General features: G+C 49.1%; 5 protein-coding genes across 5 annotated transcripts; 3 read left to right on the forward strand and 2 right to left on the reverse strand.

The window, feature by feature from the left end:
• Positions 1-882: 882 nt before the first annotated feature.
• LTR84_012426 (uncharacterized protein) lies at positions 883-2,387 on the reverse strand (the record flags this gene model as incomplete). The annotated part of the gene is made up of 2 exons (XM_064855947.1): positions 883-2,057; positions 2,126-2,387. 2 exons carry the CDS (start codon positions 2,385-2,387, stop codon positions 883-885), a joined length of 1,437 nt encoding a protein of 478 aa, XP_064699761.1.
• A 259-nt stretch (positions 2,388-2,646) lies between these two features.
• Positions 2,647-9,895, forward strand: LTR84_012427 (uncharacterized protein; the record flags this gene model as incomplete). Its single annotated transcript, XM_064855948.1, has 7 exons — positions 2,647-4,099; positions 4,149-5,585; positions 5,631-5,967; positions 6,103-6,761; positions 6,845-7,747; positions 7,802-8,563; positions 8,619-9,895. The coding sequence occupies 7 exons, from the start codon at positions 2,647-2,649 to the stop codon at positions 9,893-9,895; spliced, it is 6,828 nt and encodes a 2,275-aa protein (XP_064699762.1).
• A 468-nt stretch (positions 9,896-10,363) lies between these two features.
• On the reverse strand, positions 10,364-14,916 carry LTR84_012428 (uncharacterized protein; the record flags this gene model as incomplete). The annotated part of the gene is made up of 8 exons (XM_064855949.1): positions 10,364-11,401; positions 11,458-12,871; positions 12,928-13,989; positions 14,042-14,189; positions 14,271-14,520; positions 14,581-14,629; positions 14,710-14,738; positions 14,800-14,916. The coding sequence occupies 8 exons, from the start codon at positions 14,914-14,916 to the stop codon at positions 10,364-10,366; spliced, it is 4,107 nt and encodes a 1,368-aa protein (XP_064699763.1).
• Positions 14,917-15,006: 90 nt separating this feature from the next.
• On the forward strand, positions 15,007-16,663 carry LTR84_012429 (uncharacterized protein; the record flags this gene model as incomplete). The annotated part of the gene is made up of 2 exons (XM_064855950.1): positions 15,007-15,014; positions 15,466-16,663. 2 exons carry the CDS (start codon positions 15,007-15,009, stop codon positions 16,661-16,663), a joined length of 1,206 nt encoding a protein of 401 aa, XP_064699764.1.
• Positions 16,664-16,675: 12 nt separating this feature from the next.
• Positions 16,676-18,440, forward strand: LTR84_012430 (uncharacterized protein; the record flags this gene model as incomplete). Its single annotated transcript, XM_064855951.1, has 2 exons — positions 16,676-16,903; positions 16,965-18,440. 2 exons carry the CDS (start codon positions 16,676-16,678, stop codon positions 18,438-18,440), a joined length of 1,704 nt encoding a protein of 567 aa, XP_064699765.1.
• Positions 18,441-19,157: the final 717 nt, after the last annotated feature.

A 19,157-nucleotide genomic window follows, 5' to 3' on the forward strand; every position in this document is an offset into this window, starting at 1 on the left:
CTTCCAAGCACCGATCGTGGCTTCGCACTGAATTTTGAATCCGGTGTCTGAGTTCAAGATATCTCAGGATGCACAGTAGAGGGAGCATCCGTTGCTAACAGCCTTTGGCTCATTGATTGTTGGAACCAGGGATCTCTGCTGCCATTAGCGGTGCCCCGGTCCGTTACCGCCGAAGAATCGCGGTGTTTGTCGATTTCGCGCCAAGAATTGACCGTCAACAGACCTTAAGATCAAGCGAACCTGTGCAAGGATGGAGGCAGGTTCGACTATCCGTCAAACCCAATTATTAACAGTGTTCTCAGTATTGCTCATACGGTATCATTGTAAATCATGACAGGCTGTAACGAGGCACTAAGTTCGTGCATGTAAGGTAGTTTCTCAGCAAGAGATAGGTTGAGAGACAACATTGGTAGCATGACCCTGCATATCCCGGCGGGAGCGGTCAGGCGTTATTGAAGTACCACCGGCTGTACAGTAGGATATAGAGACACTAGCGCATCTGCCTCTTGTGCTCCTGCAGATTCCCGTAGCTTGTTGTAAAGTGCCACTGACCTCTCCATACCTCGATTGTGGCTAACCATCATCGCTCTCATCACACTACTGGTCGTCTACGTTCGCGAACCCGAATAACAAAGAGTGTAACATGGCCTCCGCCAGGAAACGGTATCCGTTAGCCCCAAATACCGATGCGGTTGAGGAAACTTGTCGCATTGGATATACCACCATCGGGAATAAGACTAAATTGTGCCCGAACATGCCAACTCTGTGAGGCCCGATATGACGCTTGAAGTCACACATATTCTACCGCACATCGCTGCATAACCTATGACAGGTGCTAACGGAAATTCGTCATTCTACTTTCAATGTTTCGGTCACAGGGAGCTAATAGGGGCAGTGGCCACAATATCCACAGTTCTCAAGTGAACACGCCGTGTAATCTTTCACAGACTCATCGCCCGAATCTGTTCCATGGTCGCGAATATCCGCCGCAACACCTAAAACAACATGTGCGCCGGAGCCGTCATCAGAATTGGAAGGGTCCCCATCCTCGCGACTCGTCCTCTCATTGTCTTCAGGCTTTCCCATCCACCTAGCTTTCAGCTCAGAGGGAAGAGCTTCTAGTCCGTCGTCTGCTTGCCGCCTAATCTCTAAGATCCTTGATCCTCGTCGGCATATTCCAAGATTAGTCCGGGAAGTTCTAGCGCACTCAACCAGCTCATGCAGCAACGATGCAAGTGTGCAAAGGTTCTCGGCGTTTTCCGCTTCCCACTCCTTTATTTTCGTACGTATGTCCTTAATACGGACGTCTTCAAATAAACCAGGATCGTGAAATCCGACAATAAGTGTTGGAATGTGGGCAATCCAGAGCCTCGGGAGGATGTCGGTCAAGTCGATTTCCTTCTTGATCTTGCGAGTTTCGAAGTCAAATGCAGACCGTGTCTTAATGTCGAAAATACTCTCCTGAGCAATCGGTTGACCGCCTTTTTCGATATGAAGGCTTTTGTGGACCCTCGTTCTCACATCGCCAACCGATGCTCTGCCGAGCGCTTCGACCAAGGAACTTTCCTTCAATTGCAGGTCAGAACTTTTGACTTCCCCTCGAAAGTACTCGTCCGTTTCAAAACCAACTAACAAAAGCAATCCCCCAAAACCATATTGGATGATTCTCTGATGAGACTCAGACCGTTTCACATGTTTTTCCCACGAGGTGTATTCCTCGAGGAAGGTATGGCCATAGCCTCGGACATTAATTATCAGCTCCGTCGGAGAATTCTCTCTGCGGGTGAAGAAAACAGTGTTCCCTACCCTCACCAAGACAATCCTAAAATCTTTTTCAACGCCACGGACAAATCGAGATAGGTTTCCCAATGCACTGGTGCAACTGACAATGTCGATATCTTTGGTGGGAAATAGTGTATGCTGTTTGAACAATGCTTGAACTGCTGGCTCCATGGGGTAGCTTGAGTATCGAGCCGCATTCGGGTCCCGAAAGTATTTGCCTCTATCAGGCTCAAGTCGACGATTTACGGAAGGCGGTGTCCAGGCAGGAGGTTGTCCTAGGTGAGGAGAGACCAGTCAGACCATGAGCCAAACTTGATGCAAGAATGATATGAGGGTACTGTACCAGGAATGATCACAGCCGGGTCCTCCGCATCGAGCCAACTGTAGGATGCGACATAATGACAGTCTCTGATCTGTGGATCGTGTGTGTGACGAGTAATGTCCTCTCGGGCAAGCTCAATGAGCAACTCGCCAAGGGGTGGTGATGGTATTTGAGGCTCGGGCTCCTCGGCTTTCCTCCATGAAAGGCCTCTAGTGCCGCGAACGGAAGAGCTTCTGAAAGACCTGGAGCCCCTGGAATTTCTACCAAACGCTGAGCTGGACATCCTGGAACGGTTTGATCTTCAATGAAGTGTCTGCCGTTGATGCTTGTCTGTTCGCATCTCGAGGTGGCTGCCTGCGGCGGGGTTTCTCGGGGCACAGGTTACACAAACGAGGGGACTCTTGCATAAAGACAAGGGATTCTATTTGTCCATGAGTTTACCACCATATTACATCCTCCAGGGAAGGCCCAGAATTTTTCGAAGTACTTCGAAGTTCACTCCAAAATCCATCTCTCCATCTAGATCTTTTAAACTGCACGCTATGTCGGATAGATCCGCAAGGTTATCAAAGTATTTAAGCCTCATTGAGAAAGGTGTGAGGAAGGTGGAGAAGGTCTCCGACACGACGCTCTTCCTGGAGGCATTGTGTAACCAGCCAGACCCGCTACTTTGCGTCGAGAAGCTCGTTTCAAATTCTCATGCTCTAGCGGCACTACAGAATAGTATTCGGTTTGACTCATCTACGAAATTTTTGAATGGACCCATGGAGTGTTTTCTCACATACCTGAGAGCCCCTGGCATAGAACAACTCTGCAATGGCCAATTCCTTCGGAAGATCATTTCTTCCTTGGTAGACCCTCCGACATTCTGGAACGCGTTCGTAAATGGGCACAACCAACAGGTCCTAACCGAGGCTTCTCAGGTTGCATTTGCGTGGATGCTGTTGCAGTTGTTGACATCACCCTCCTGTACGGACGAGATCTACGAAACGGCCAAAGCTGCCATTGAAGATCGCTCACTTCTTGATTCTCCCTCCCTCGAAGTCCGAACACTCGGATACAAGGTTCAGAATATCCTGAATATCAGATTAGCGGATCTTTCCCAGCTTGGCGATGATAAGCCGGGGGGAAGACATGACAATGATTTTGATGATTTTCGAAAAATCTCCATCCTTCCCACTCCAGACGAAATTGCATCCACGGAACAACCATTTTATCGAGAAGCACAACAAATATATGACGTTGAGCCAGAGCTTCGCCCTGGGATGCATTACGACAATCAATTCCGCTTGTTGAGGGAAGACTTTTTGGCGGAATTACGAAATGACTTGCAAATAGCTCAAGGGAGGAGGAAGGGAAAGAGATCCGCGGGATTGATCAGTGGACTTACTTTCAGCGGCATAGACTGCGGAACCGAGATGAAAAGAAAGCCCTGCTCGCTTACTTTCCTCTGTGAGAGAGACATTCCGCAGATGACTGGCCTTCCAACATCAGGGAGAATGGCATTCCTCATCAATAATAAGAACATTTTGAAGCACCAGTCTTTCGGGTGTTTGATGCAGGGCACCGATATCGTCGCATTCGCTTCTGTTGATCGAAACGAAAGCCTCCTTGCGGAGGAGATTCCAGTTCTTGCCTTACAGATAGTAGAAAGCGAGGCGATCACAAGGGTGCTCACCAGAGCCAAACAAGCTACGCCCTTTGACTTCATCGTGGTGGATACTGCTGTTTTTGCCTATGACTCCATTCTTCAAAGATTGCAGGAGAAATCCGAATTCCCTCTTTCTGACTGTTTGCTGTCCTCAGAGCCATCGCTGCAAAGTCTTGAGATTGATAGCAAACTATCAAGGATAGTCGAAAAGCTCAGAGCGACGCAAGGCCAAAACCTCCATCATGTCATCGGGACATCCAAAAAGGTTTCGCTCGATCAATCGCAGTTTGAGTCGCTGATGGTGGGTTTGGGACACTCGCTCAGCCTCATACAAGGGCCACCAGGTAGTTCTCTGCTCATCCTTTTGACAGCTTACGCGGCTAACTCTCTTAGGGACTGGAAAATCTTTCATCGGAGCTCTTCTCGCCAAAATCTTACACGATCATACCAACGAAACTATTCTGATCATCTGTTACACTAACCATGCTTTAGATCAGTTCTTGGAGGATCTCATGGACATCGGCATACCGGATGAGTCCATCGTTAGGCTGGGATCCAAATCTTCAGAGAGGACCAAGAAGCTTGGCCTAGCCGAGCAGTCTGCCCGTCGGAAGGGCGCTCGACTGCCATGGGGCTTCATTCACGAACTGAAAGACGAATTGCAAGATCTGGAGCAGAAGTTGAGACGCACCCTGGCACGATTCCACGAGGATGTCACGTACGATCATCTTATGCAATATCTTGAATTTGCGGACGATTCAAGCTTCTACGACGCATTTATCTTGCCGGAGCAGGACGATAGAATGCAGAGAGTAGGAAAGGGAGGTAAGAAAATCGGGAAGCATTATTTGATAAATCGTTGGTTGTATGGTCAGGACGCTGGGGTTTTTCAACACGAAGTCGAGGAAGAACAGTCCAATATCTGGAAAATGTCTCTTCAAAGTCGGCGAGAATTATTGAAGGTCTGGACGAGGAACATTCTCCGTGACCATCTGGAGGAAGTTGCACCTCTTTTTCAGGCTTTCAATCGCATACAACGCCAAATCGATGATTCAATCTACCAGACAAAGAACTCCGATATATTCACGACGAAACGAATCGTTGCTTGCACGACTACAGCTGCGGCAAAGTATACCCAAGCACTGGAGGCGGCCAAGGCCGGAGTCATTTTGGTTGAAGAAGCTGGAGAAATTCTTGAGAGCCACGTTCTCACTGCAATGACAAGAAATACGAAACAATTGATCTTGATCGGAGATCACAAGCAACTACGCCCAAAGGTCAATAATTATAATCTGACCGTTGAGAAAGGTGATGGATTTGACTTGAATAGGTCAATGTTTGAGAGGCTAGTGCTACAAGGCTATCCGCATACAACTCTTTCCAAACAACATCGAATGTGTCCCGAAATTTCCCAACTGGTTCGACATCTGACTTATCCTGACCTACTGGACGCGGAAAAGACTCTGAATCGGCCAAAACTTCGTGGGTTTCAAAACAAGGTCATATTTGTGAATCATGAACGACCGGAGCTTGACCTACATGGTGTTTCAGAGGCGGGAGACCCGACGACGAAAGCGAGTAAGCAGAATCCCTTTGAGGTTGAGATGGTCCTTAAATGCATCCGTTACCTTGGACAACAGGGTTACGGAACAGATAAGATTGTGGTCCTGGTACCTTACCTAGGACAGTTGCATCTTCTTCGAAAAGAGTTGAGCAAGAACAACGATCCGGTCTTGAATGACTTAGATTCGCATGACCTCGTCCGTGCTGGTCTCATTACGCCTGCCAGCGCAAAGATGTCAAAGCGTCAAATACTGATTTCGACGATTGGTAAGTCCTGTGGAGCATTCACAACGTGCGTGCTAACGAAAATAGACAATTATCAAGGAGAGGAGAGGGACATTGTAATTTCATCGCTCACTCGAAGCAACGACAGAGGAGACGTGGGATTCATGGCTGCACCAGAACGCCTCAATGTGCTCCTCTCTCGAGCGCGCAACGGACTGATTGTCATTGGAAATTTCAGAACCTTTCTCGGGAGCCGCAAAGCAAAGGCTTCGTGGCAACCTTTGTTTGACCTTCTAAACAAGAGTGGACACGTTTATGATGGATTTCCAATTAAGTGTGAAAGACATCCAAATAGAATGGCGATACTAAGAGAACCTGAAGAATTTGATACCGAATGTCCCGATGGAGGCTGTGCTGATCCTTGGTATGGCATACTCTCCTCCTCCCAGTCAAAGTTTTGCTAACAATTTCCGAGTACAATGACACTCCGGTGTGGTGTTCACGTCTGTCCCCAAAGATGTCACCAGCTCTCTGACCATTCGAAAGTGGACTGTTGTAGCATTGTTGAAGGCACATGTTCAAAGAAACATAAGTACAATTGGAAATGTCACAAGGGTGCACCAAAAGTATGCCCTAAATGTGAACGCGAGAAACAGATTGAGGAGCAACGAAAGCAACGAGATTTTGAGTTGGAGCTCAAGCGACAGGAACGCCAAAACCAACACGCCAGGCAGCTGGGGGAGATCCAGCAAAAAATCGAGGACGAGAAACAAAATATGAAAGACATTGCCGATGACAAAGAGCGGCAAAGCGTCCTTGCCCAAAAGTTGCGAGACCTGGAACAGATACAATTGACAGCTAAGCGTGCCGGACAGTCTCTGCCTCATTCGCAGATGCCTTCCGATCCTTCACCAAGTTCACCTAGCAGACAATCCACTGCCGGTGAGTCTCAGACTCAAGACTCGGCGCAAATCAATCACCCCCAGAGTTCACAAACTCGATCCCTTGGATCTGAATCTCGAGATGAATGGGAGAGACAGAAGGAAATGGAAGGTCAATCTAATACTAGTCTCGACGCGCTCATGAGGATGACTGGCCTCGAAGAAGTGAAAAGCAAGTTTTTATCTATCAAAGCAAAAGTGGACACAGTTGTTCGTCAGGGTACGAGCTTGAAGGATGAAAGATTCAATGCAGCACTCTTGGGAAACCCTGGAACAGGTATGTGCAATCACTCATGTATTGCAAGCCCTCATCTTGATTATCGAACCCCTTCCGGAGGAGTAAAATCTTACTGTATTCAGGGAAAACCACTGTAGCCCGCCTGTATGCCAACTTCCTGTTTTCTGTGGGAGTTATTCCTGGTGACTTGTTCATTGAGACATCCGGCTCTCGATTAGCGAGCGACGGAATTCTGGGTTGCAAAAAACACCTTGAAGAGATTTGCAACAGTGGCGGCGGAGCGCTGTTCATTGACGAAGCTTATCAGCTTGTTTCTGGAACAAATCATGGAGGCAGTCAAGTACTTGATTTCCTTCTTGCAGAGGTCGAAAATCTTACCGGAAAAGTCGTTTTCATTCTTGCTGGTTATAGCAAGAATATGGAGGCATTCTTTACACATAATCCAGGAATTCCCAGCCGATTTCCCGTCGAATTTCAATTTCGCGACTATGAGGATGTCGAACTGCAGCATATTCTTCGCCATCGAATAGAACGAAAATATGAGGGAAGAATGAAGATTGAGGGTGGCATTGATGGTCTGTATATTCGAATAGTCTCTCGACGCATTGGACAGGGTCGAGGACACGACGGGTTTGGCAACGCCAGAGCAGTTCACAACGAATTCTCGCGAATAGCTGATCGCCAGGCCAACCGACTGCAACAGCAACGCCGGGAAGGATTTCACTCAGACGACATGGTCTTGAAGAAGGAGGACCTGCTCGGCCCAGAGCCTGGTTTGGCGCTGAAACAAAATGTTGCGTGGAGAAAACTCCAAAAGTTGACTGGACTGCAAAGCGTCAAATCCGCTGTTCAATCACTCCTGGATACAATGCAGTTCAACTATCGCCGCGAAATAGAGGAAAAGCAAAAGGTTGAGTATTCTCTCAACAAGGTCTTTGTGGGAAATCCAGGAACCGGCAAAACCACAGTGGCAAAATTATATGGTCAGATACTTGCCGACCTGGGCTTCTTATTCAGCGGAGAAGGTATGAATTACCCTATTACCCCGAACGAGCTACCAAGGAACTGACAAACTCTAGTCGTCGTCAAGAACCCCTCTGACTTTGTGGGAAATGTGCTCGGTGCATCTGAAAGTACAACCAGAGGGATTTTGGCCTCCACTGTAGGTAAAGTTTTGGTCATTGACGAGGCATATATGCTTTACGGAGGCTCTTCCTCCACGGAGGGGTTATCAGCATCAGATCCGTATAAGACTGCTGTCATCGACACTATCGTTGCGGAAGTGCAGAGTGTCCCAGGAGATGACCGTTGCGTACTGTTGCTCGGTTATAAGGACCAGATGGAGACCATGTTTCAAAATGTCAACCCAGGCCTCTCCCGCCGGTTCCCGTTGGATTCGGCTTTCTACTTCGAGGACTACACCGACGATGATCTGGAGAAAATCTTCGAATTGAAGTTGGGACAAATCGGTTTCGACGCAACCCAAGAGGCAAAGAAGGTAGTGCGCGAACGCCTTCGCCTGGCTCGTAACAAGCCTCATTTTGGCAATGCCGGCGAAGTTGATATTCTTCTGGATCGTGCAAAAATGGAGCATCAAAAGCGCTTGTCGTCAAAGCAAACAAAGAGTATTGACACCCTCGAGACTCTCGATTTTGACCCGGACTTTAGTAGAGCAGAAGAGGCCCCGACTAACTGCAGAAAACTCTTCGACGGGGTTGTTGGGTGTGAAAGTTTGATTCTCCAGCTTGAGGGCTACCAGAGAAGTGTGATAAATATGAAGAAGCTGAACATGGATCCACGAGAGCAGATCCCGTTCAATTTTCTGTTCCGTGGTCCACCCGGTGAGTCCGCAGCGTGACACGTGAAACAAGTCTATGGCTGACGCATCTGGAACAGGCAGTGGCAAAACCTCTACAGCGAGACGAATGGGGAAAGTGTTCTATGACATGGGATTCATGGCCAGTGCTGAAGTGATTGAGTGTTCTTCCACGGAGCTCGTTGGGCAGTACGTCGGCCAAACAGGCCCCAAAACCCAAAAGTTACTAGAGAAAGCGCTGGGTAAGGTTCTCTTCATTGACGAAGCATATCGACTTGCGGATGGCCAATTTGCGCAGGAGGCCATGGATGAACTAGTCGACTGCCTCACTAAGCCCAAGTTTGCCCAGAAGCTCATTGTCATTCTAGCTGGGTACGACGAGGACATCAATCGGCTTATGTCAACCAACCCGGGCCTGACCAGTCGCTTTCCGGAAACTATAAGCTTTGGCCACCTACCGCCGGAAAACTGCCTCGAGCTGTTCCAAGCATACATTCGCAAAGCAGGAAAGATCGAAAGTAGTGCTGTACAAGCGCCTTCTGCAGCATTTAAAAATACCCTTCTCGAGCTGTTCAAGAATCTTGCTCAACTTCGTGCCTGGGCTAACGCCAGGGATGTCAGAACACTAGCCAACTCTGTGATCAATAAGGTGCTTTCCAGTACAGGGACTGATGCCGGGTTCGAGGTCACAGAGGATGTGGTCCTTTCAACAGTACGCCAAATGGTCTCCGAGCGTGAACTCCGTGGGAGCTCAGTACGTTCTCGAGCACATCCTACGCTTGCAACACAGGAATTATCGAAAGATGCACCCATACCTCCTGCCTTCAATACGGTGACTAAGACTGCCACTGATGCTGACCAGTCATTACCTCCTCCATTGCAGGAACCACCATCACAGAATCTTGAGCAGGAAAATCTCGGTCGCGACCCTGGTGTCTCTGAGGAAATTTGGAATCAACTAAAATCCGACAAACAAGCTGATGCAGAATGGGAGAAACAGTACCGCGAGCTCTTGGCCCAAGAAAAAAAGGCTCAAGAAGAACTGACTGCGAAAGTAGCCGCTGATATGGAGGCGAGAAGAAAGGCAGAAGAGGAATCTGACGCAGAGGCTCGTCGCTTGCTCGAGGAGGAGCGTCTCAAGTGTGAGCGTGAATGGCGCGAACGGATGGAACTAGTGGCGAGGATTGAGCAGGAGAAGAGGGCAAGAGAACAGCAAAGAAGGAGAGAGGAGGCCGTGCAAGCCAAGTTGAGACAAATGGGGGTGTGTGTGGCAGGGTTTCGGTGGATCAAGCAAGCTTCGGGTTACAGATGTGCTGGGGGTACTCATTATCTTTCTAACGCGCGACTTGGGATTTAGGTATCTTTCGGATGTGGCCATACTGGACCAGAGGAGAAGCCGATTTCTCCGCTGTGCCTGGAGGACGTGTAGTCATCGCAATGAAGCAACGAATAGTCGCCCGCCAGCATCATTTAACTAACCCCACTTTGTCAACGGTTTGTACCGTATAACGTTCCAGAAAGGGATAGATAATAGCCAACAATAAGCATGACTAGCTCCTGTTTTCATTACTGCATTTCGAAGCGTTGTTTTGGCGTGGGTCATTAGTTAGAACATACATATACTTCCCGCCGATGACCTGATACGTCGACTCACGATCCTGGTGGGACGATGATGAGTTCTTGATTATACTTCTCCAGAAGGTCGACTAAATATATGACAAAATACGAAGAAATTCATGCTTCCCAGAAATTTAAAATTCCCATTTACATCCGTGGCAACGAGTCTTGGGCTCCTATCAACCAGATCCATGGTCAGCGTTGCACACTATTCTGTAGTCCCCTCGTGCTCTTGTTTGCGCTCCGTCAACAACGTTTTAGCAGTCTCAGCGGCAATCACTATAGCCTCGTCCTTAGACACACATCCCTCCACGTGGGCAAGAATTTCTCCATTCACAGTAACGGTGCAGCGATAAGATGGCATTGAACTATCCCCCTCGAGATCAACAGTGTACAAGGCGGCATCTGACCCAGAAAGGCGTTGAAGTGCGTTGCGTGGATGCTCGACGACAACACAATCTGCCAACACGCGCTGCAAGTATTGCGTCAAGCCAAGGCGCTCGAGAAAGCGGTGACATGGCGCCAGGTCTCCCTGGGAGTCGGTGAATATGGCGCCCGTAATACTTTCGATGATATCGGAAAAGAACTTGGGTGGGTTCAGCCGAGCGAGTAGGGTCCATGGGTAGGAGAGACTGGTTGCCAAGGAGCCGCGAATTTCCCCTTGCAACTGGCTGTAGAGTGCAACGCTGCGTCCCTGTGCCATAGTCACTTCCTGGCTGTGGTGGCGCATGAATTTCCACAGGTGTAATTGCTCCCGGACTGTGGTTGTCTTGAACACACCTAGTGAGCTCTGCTCGACGTTAACCATGTCTTCGTCAATGCTGAGTTCCAGGCAAAAAAAGCCGAGAAGGTGGCTGTTAACCATGGCAGACTTAATCCGCGTCATCTCACCCTGAGATATGTTCTGCTTGGCTAAGAGTCCGGCAACCACCATGTCCAGGACGGCATCTCCGAGAAATTCGAGTCGCTGATACGATTCCGTCTGGCTGTCCCTCTCGCATGCAGGGTGAGTTAAGGACTCGAGTAGAAGTGTTTTAGTCCGGAACCCGTGACCAATGACACGTTCTGCTTTGACAATATGGTTTGTCAAACTATAACTACTGCCGTCAGTTAAAATTCTGCCATTAGGTGCTGGCAGCCGAACATGGATCTGGGGCAGGAAGGTGTTGATGCAGATCAGGGCAAGGCGGAATCCACCATCTAAGTATGCAGCACCAATTAAAGCTTCGACGACATCTGCCAGGACCTTTGAGCTAAGATTCCGTTTCTGTGGGCGTTGACCACTCTCGATGGTGGACATACCGGGGAGCGTTTTACCCCAGTGCGTGTCGGCTCTGTCATGATGAACGCGTCTAGACCCACTCGTATCGCAGCATGAGCAAGGGTGTTATTTGACAGAAGACCCGCTCTGGCTTGCGAAAGATAACCCTCGTGCCAATTGGAACGTTCGGTGAAAAGTTGTCGTGTAGCAATGAACTTGAGCACGGAGTCGCCAATGAACTCCAGTCGTTGGTAGTTGGAAATCCACTGCGCTGAAGGAGAGCTAAGCGCAGTGACAACGAGTCCAAGATCATTAAAGCAGAGGGTGCTGAGAATAGTTGTGCATAGTTTCTGCGCGACCAGATGGACCTCCACTTGCTGCAGAATGCCTGGGATGAAAAGACCGAAGCGAGCTTGGTCGAACGGGAGGCAGTCGATGGTTGCATCTTCTGCAGGAAACTGTAAATTCTGTGGTGAGGTTGCCACCTGCCTTCCTGGCGATTCCTGCTGGCGCAACAGCAAGTCCTGAGACTGCGTCGCTCGATGGAAGAAGTTCCTTCGCCTAGGGAGCTGCGCGCATTCAACCTCTAGCTCATGAGGCATCTCATGAACGATCCACCGTTGGAATATGCAAGGTCTACCAAAGAGTGATGGCGTTCGTACAAAACCCGGGCAAGGGGTTAATGGTTCTCTCCTGAAGTAATCACATGCCGATATTCGACCCTGGTTCGCTTCGAGCCACTTCACGAGATGCCTGTTTTCGATCCCAGGCGTGAATAATACTATGAAATCGCCTGGATCGTCTTGGTAGCGGTCTGAATGCACAGATCGCTGTATAAGGCTCGTGGCCGATCTCATGGCCTTGAGAGTCTGGGTTCCGCACAACGCAACTTTGACCGGACTTCCCAGCTTGATGGTGAAAGCGATGGTTCTATCCCAATACATCGTGAAAGGCTCGATAATCGGCGATGCTGACGGAGTCAGGAGGGAAAATGCGAGATCACTTCCACCATCAATTCCATCATGCTGTAGAGTGATCTCGATTTTGTGGAAATCAGGGGATAGCCATGCTTTGGCCATTTCAAACCAGGGGTCTAATTGTCCGCTTACCTCCACCACGGCGGGAAGTTCATTGGCTGTAGCTGTTGACAGTGCCTTTTCGTGCGTGAGAGGAAGAAGATGATCATTCAAGAGACCTTCTTGAAACAATCGCTTGTATCCTTGAAAGGCAGCATCTTTCATGGCAGCTTTTCTAGTTTTCCACTCCTGGTGGCCTTTGGTACACCTTGCGGAAGCATTGATGCAATTGGGAAGAGTCACTGTCGCAGTGAATGATTTACCCACTGGATGCTCGATAATTTCAAATATGGGGCGGTTGTCCACGTAAGGTTGATGGGGCAACAATGCACAGAAGTGATACAGATGTGCCATGGCGCCATCGGCATCCAGTTTCGCCCTTGATTGAACGGTCAGGGCATCAGCCATGAGGAAAAATTTCTGAAGAGCACCTACCCCGTAGAAGGAACAATGATCTCAAAATTTACGTCTTCGGTATCTTCCTCGTTGGTGCCATCTTGTAATGATCTCGTTTCATCTTGGTATAAGTGAATCATTTCTTCTTCAAGTCGTTGCCAGGATGGGATTTTGTTCACATTCTCAACATCCCCTTCCAGAAGTATAGCGAAGGTCGACTGTTCCTGCCTAGCGCGTCCCCGTCGTTGCAGAAACGACTTGAGGTTTGATGGAGCATCAAAGCAGACTACTAGATTACAGGCAGTGACGTCGATCCCTTCCTCCAGCACATCAGTCGCGACGATGAGATTCTTGACTTTAGCTTTGAAATCGGCCAAAGCCTCATGCTGCGCTTTCAAGTCCAACAATTCAGACATCGCGTATCGACGTTTGGCGTTGTTTGACAGACCGACGAAAGTCGTGCACCGAAAGAGGTCTCTTGTTCGAGGCTCCCGCAACAGCAGCGCGTGTAAAACGGCAACGGTAGCTCGTTCCTTGACGAACACCAGGCCGGAACATCTTTCGGGATCTTGCAGGGTGAGAAATGATATCAAGCACTCAACTTTGGTCGAAACCTGCATACTTGCTCCATGTTGATGGCTGTGGCTGGATAGAAGCAACGGGATCGGATTCAACGCTCGAAGCAACTTTGTCTTCTCGTCGTCCTTGAATACCAATAGAAATCTAGATCCGCCGCTGAAGCTTTCGCTCAATGTCTTGATGGACTCCAGTATGAAGAAATCCGTGGCCCATGGCCCAAGCTCTTCATAAACCATATTGGCTTTCCTCCTGAACTTGATCAATTGTTCCTCATACCCACCACTTGAAAGAGGCATCTTGGCGCCCGGTTGGCCTGCTTGCGCACACTGTTCGGCCTGAGGAACGACTGTACGACAGACCTTTCTGAGGAGAAACAGCGCCATGCTTCGAGGGGCAGCTTCGTCGGCCTTATGAGAACAATACACAAGATTTTTGATCACCGGTCTGTTTACAAACTTTAACATCTCCACTCTCTGTAAGCGAGGGGTGCGACAGATTGAGTCGAGGTTTCTTTCAATGATCCTGTAAACGTTAGGACGGATGTCTCTAGCCGATTTCGATATTCGATACTGACTCTAGATCACGGGCCTTGCTCCTCACTACCGGGCTGGCGGTGAGGCCGAGGATATGGGGAACTGAGGTTGGCCCAAGCAGATCCTTCCGCGGGTGGTAGAATTGTTGCATGATCTTGTTTGCTGGGTGCTTTTTCCTACAGTGGTGGGCTTTTGGGGGATGAGTTTCATTGCTTGATGCAGTTCAAACGATATCTACCGAGTATGAGAACCGCCCAGAGGTGAACTCACCTTCGTCAAACACCAGGAGTGCTAGCCGTGATATCGGAACGTAGCCGTGTCCTAGCGCATCAAGGAGGATGGCGTGCGTCGAGACAACGATTCGCACATCAGTCAACACTGCTTTCCAGATCTTATCTTCCCAACAATCAAGATTGTCCGAGCCGATCAGCAGTCTTGTCCTTGCGGCTGGTAATTGTGCTAGAATGGCGTCGTGCTGCTGAGTGCACAAGGCCACGGTAGGCGCCAGAAACCAGACCACCTAAATTAATCATGTCTGTATCAACGCAATGACGACATATTCTGCAGGGGAATCATTCACCTTTTCAGGAGAACAACGCTCAAGCTCTTCCATAATTCGCATGATCGCTCTGAACATTCAGTCAGCAAGGCCAACTTGGCAATTGGTTCTCAAATTGAGAGGGTTTCGTTCAACAATTATCAAACAGACATTTGTGTTTTTCCACTTCCCGTGTCCATCTAATTATCATAGTCAGTCGAATTGAGACATAGGAATAAATGTTTCATGAAATTTGGGTACCGCAATTATGATGTTCCCTGCAAGGCTCTGCTCGAGCATCTCTAATTGATAGCTGCGAGCTCGATACAACGATTGAACAGCCCCAATCGAGCTTTCGCCAGAAGAAATTCCTGACATCACTGAAGAGAGTCTCGACAAAAATGCAGAAGTGAAGTAGGATTGACATTGTTAGGAAGGCTCCAAGGCTCCCTCATATGTTGGGCAACAATGCACGTGTCTGTGTAACCTAGAAGTTGACCCCGCCGCGGGGTAGGTACAAAGGTACTTTAGGTCTTTCGTTCCATCGAGACGATTCTTTCTGTAGGTTGACAACGGCTTGTCTGAATATGTCTGGAGATCAATCAATCCAGTCTCGTGGTCGTGGTCGCGGGCGCGGTCGTGGCGACACATCCTTGCCTTCCAATTTTAGGGGCAGGGGAGTTGGACGAGGCGAGGGCACTGGACCAGGACGTACTCACGGCCAACCAGGGCAGTCTCCCAACCGCGGAGACCCCTATCACTCCCGCCCTTTTCAGGGAGGGCATCGAGAAAATCGCGCAAGTGGCGGAGATGGTTTTATGAGAGGGCGTGGAGGGGCCATACGGCCTGAGGTGACACTATTTTCGTATGGCGCACCCCACTTGTTGAGCTAAGAGCACTAATATCTTTCTTCGATATCGGTCATAGACCAGGCGACACTGCCGAACCGAGTTTGAGCATCAAAACCCTTGAGAACGAGATCGAGACCAACATCTCACTCTTGCGTACAAAGTCGTCTTCCCTTACAACGAGACTGCCTCCTCGCCCCGGCTACGGAACACAGGGAAAAGAAGTTATATTGTGGACAAACTATTTTGAGCTAGTCTCGTACGGCAACCAGGTTCTGCATCGATATAGTATCGTTATCCTGCCAGACCATTCCGGGAGACGACCCGCCGGCAAGAAAGCCCGACGGCTGGTTGAACTGCTACTCGAGGAGCATCTTTCTCAGTACGCCACGCGGATTGCCACGGATTTCAAGTCAAATCTTGTTAGTTCTACCGAGCTGGACATCACTGAAGACAGCTACGATGTCGTGTATCGGGTCGAGGGCGAAGACGATGCCCCGGCTAATGCTAGACACTACCATATCCGCCTCCTGCGCACTGGTTCTTTGACGGTCTCTGAGCTGTTGGATGACCTAACCTCAACCAACGCCACGGGTTTGTTTGGGTCCAGAGAAGAGATCATCCAGGCGTTGAACATGGTTGTTGGAAATCATCCCAAAGCAGCATCACATATTGCATCCATCGGTTCGAACCGGCATTATGGGCTGACCGCGGCAGCATCTGACCGAAAGACATTGGGTGCTGGGCTGGCAGCGATCCGGGGATTTTTCATCAGTGTTCGAGCCGCCACTGGCCGTCTACTCTTGAATATTCAAGTTAAGAACGGGGCTTTCTATGGAGATGGCCCCCTCGAACGACTCATGGCCGCTTATTTGGAGAGTAATGGACACAACCTTGTAAAACTTGCTAACTTCATCAAGAAACTCTCGATCAACGTTACTCACATCGTTCGGAGGAACAGCGCTGGTCGCCAAATACCTAGATTCAAGGTTATCACCGGGGTCGCCACCAAGAATGATGGTTTCGCCTTATCTCATCCACCTATTGTAGGTGGATACGGAGCTGGGCCGAAAGATGTCAGATTTTGGCTAGAAAGCACGAGCGAATCGTCGTCCGCCGCCACAGCTAGGCCAGGTACTGGCACTAAGTATAAGAAGAAGGCGCCCAAGTTAAGCCCGGTGGCTCCTCCTAATGGGCGATACATCAGCGTCTACGACTTTTTCTCCTCCGGTGTGGAAAGCCTTCCAATCATGGGACCTTACGCTAATGATCGCTAAGAACACAACATCATGATCAAGAACCCTCACTTACCAGTTGTCAATGTTGGTTCGAAAGAAAAGCCCTCCTATTTACCCGCCCAGGTCTGTCTGGTCATCCCCGGCCAGACCTCGAACGCGCAATTGAGCCCTTTCCAGACGCAGCAAATGATCCGGTTTGCGGTCCGTAAACCAGCACAGAATGCACAATCCATTGTCACCTCAGGGGCGCAGATACTGGGTATCGACAACTCGACGCTGGTAAGACCTTTCCAAGAGTATCTATCTTACCCTCCTCATAACTTCTACTAACTTGTCCAAGGACCAATTCAATATCGACATTAGACCTAGGTTGATAACCGTTCCAGGTCGGGTTTTATCGTCTCCCAGCGTAAAATACGGAGCACAAAAGTCCATACCTACCAGATTTGGCAGTTGGGACATGGGAAAGGCTCAATTTACCACTAAAGCAACACTGAAATCGTGGACATATCTTTGGATTTCATCGCCGTCAATAGTCGATCCCTGGGCCAATGAAGGAGAGTTGCAACCTTGCGTGACAGCCCTCACCTCTAAGCTGCTCGAGCTGGGTATCAATTGCAATGCTTGTATGAGAGGCTTGCGAGCAGTAATTACCAGTGAGACTGTCGAATCGGCAATCGACCGGGCGTTTCACAGATTTACATCAAGTCCTGGCAGGTCTCCGCCTACGCTCGTGCTTGTCATCATGCCGTCAGTCGACTCGGCAATCTATAATCGGGTCAAATACGCATGTGACGTGAAAGAAGGGCTGATCAATATCTGTGTCACTGCTTCCAAATTTGCGAATGCAAACTATCGTTACCTTACCAATGTGGCTCTCAAATTCAACCTCAAATTGGGTGGCATCAACCAAAGTCTAGAAACGTCGCAACTGGGTATCATAGCTGAAGCTAAGACTATGGTTGTCGGCATCGATGTCACTCACCCATCACCCGGGTCGTCATCGACTGCGCCTAGTGCTGTTGGTATTGTCGCTTCTGTCGACAAGTGGCTAGGACAGTGGCCAGCGGAGCTGGCGATCCAGACCGCGCGGAAAGAAACGGTCTCCGAGCTGAAACGGTTGATGAAATCGCGTCTCACGTTGTGGAAACGCCGCAATGGTGCGTACCCCGAGAACATTCTTATCTATCGGGACGGAGTATCCGAGGGACAATACAAGTTGGTCCTTGAGGAAGAACTCCCTGAAATACGTTCAGCTTGCGGGGAGCTATATTCAGCAACTCTCGTTAAGCAAGGGATACCGCGGATCTCCATCATTATTGTGGGAAAGCGACACCACACCCGATTCTACCCTACCAAGGTCGAAGAGGCTGATAACTCGTCCAATCCACAAAATGGGACCGTGGTTGATCGTGGCGTTACCGAAGCGCGTAACTGGGACTTCTTCATGCAAGCTCACAAAGCCATTCAAGGCACAGCCAGACCAGCGCATTACTACGTTGTCTTTGACGAGATCTTCCAACGTCTTAAAAGCCCCCAAGGCCGCCTGAAGAACACGTCTGACATCGTCGAGGATCTGACGCATAACTTGTGTTATCTCTTTGGAAGGACAACTAGTGCTGTCAGTGTCTGTCCACCGGCCTATTATGCAGATTTGGTATGTGAAAGGGCGAGATGCTATTTGAGTGGGCTGTATGATCCATCCACGGCAAGCTCCAGTGGGAGCGTGGTTGGGGGAGGACCAGCAACACAGGAACCTCAATCCAATATGGTGAAGTTACACGAGAATGTGCAGGATACCATGTTTTATATCTGAAGGAGAGATCAGGAGGCACTGTTTACCTTTGTTCCTGTGTTGACACGAACCATAGTAAAGACTGAGAAGTTCTTTCCCAATCAAGTCATATATCCTTGTGACTAATTTTATCGGCAAGGAGTCGAAGAATAAGACGAGAGAAAACCACCAACAAGCAGATTCCTGGTGTTTTCCTATAATCGCCTAGCCACTTCTTCCAGTCCCACTAGTTAAGATGCCACCGATTTTCCTTGTGTCCACCCCTAGCTATCCGAAACTGGTTTCCCATCATGCAATGGGAGTGAATTCGTAATGAAACCTCCAGGAACAGGTAGATAGTTCGCAGAGCTATATTTTGTTTGCCATTTCTGTGAAATGGTAAAAAGATTCCTGAGCATCGCAATAAAGTCACACAATGTACCTACAATCTTCCCATTTCCACTACTGACAACAAGGATAGAGAGTCGCTTTTGAGGTAAAGTGCCTGCCCATACTGGTCGTCGTGAGCAGGCTCTAACCAGTCTCGAGGTATGTCGTAACTCTCGTTGATTTGAAGATAACTCCCGTTCTTCCACATCCTTACTGGCCAAAATCCGTTTTGGATCCTGCCAGGGGAACGCAGGTGTGATTGGGCGCGAGCGTTCCCTTTTGGTGTCGGTGCGATCGGTGAAGAGGTGGAGAAATCGAGCGGTTTGGTTGTGATCTAAGGATGTGTGAGATTCTGCTTTGAGCTACTTC

Source organism: Exophiala bonariae (genome assembly GCF_035927105.1).
Source record: "Exophiala bonariae strain CCFEE 5792 chromosome Unknown scaffold_75, whole genome shotgun sequence".
In the NCBI taxonomy this organism is placed as follows: Eukaryota; Fungi; Ascomycota; class Eurotiomycetes; order Chaetothyriales; family Herpotrichiellaceae; genus Exophiala; species Exophiala bonariae.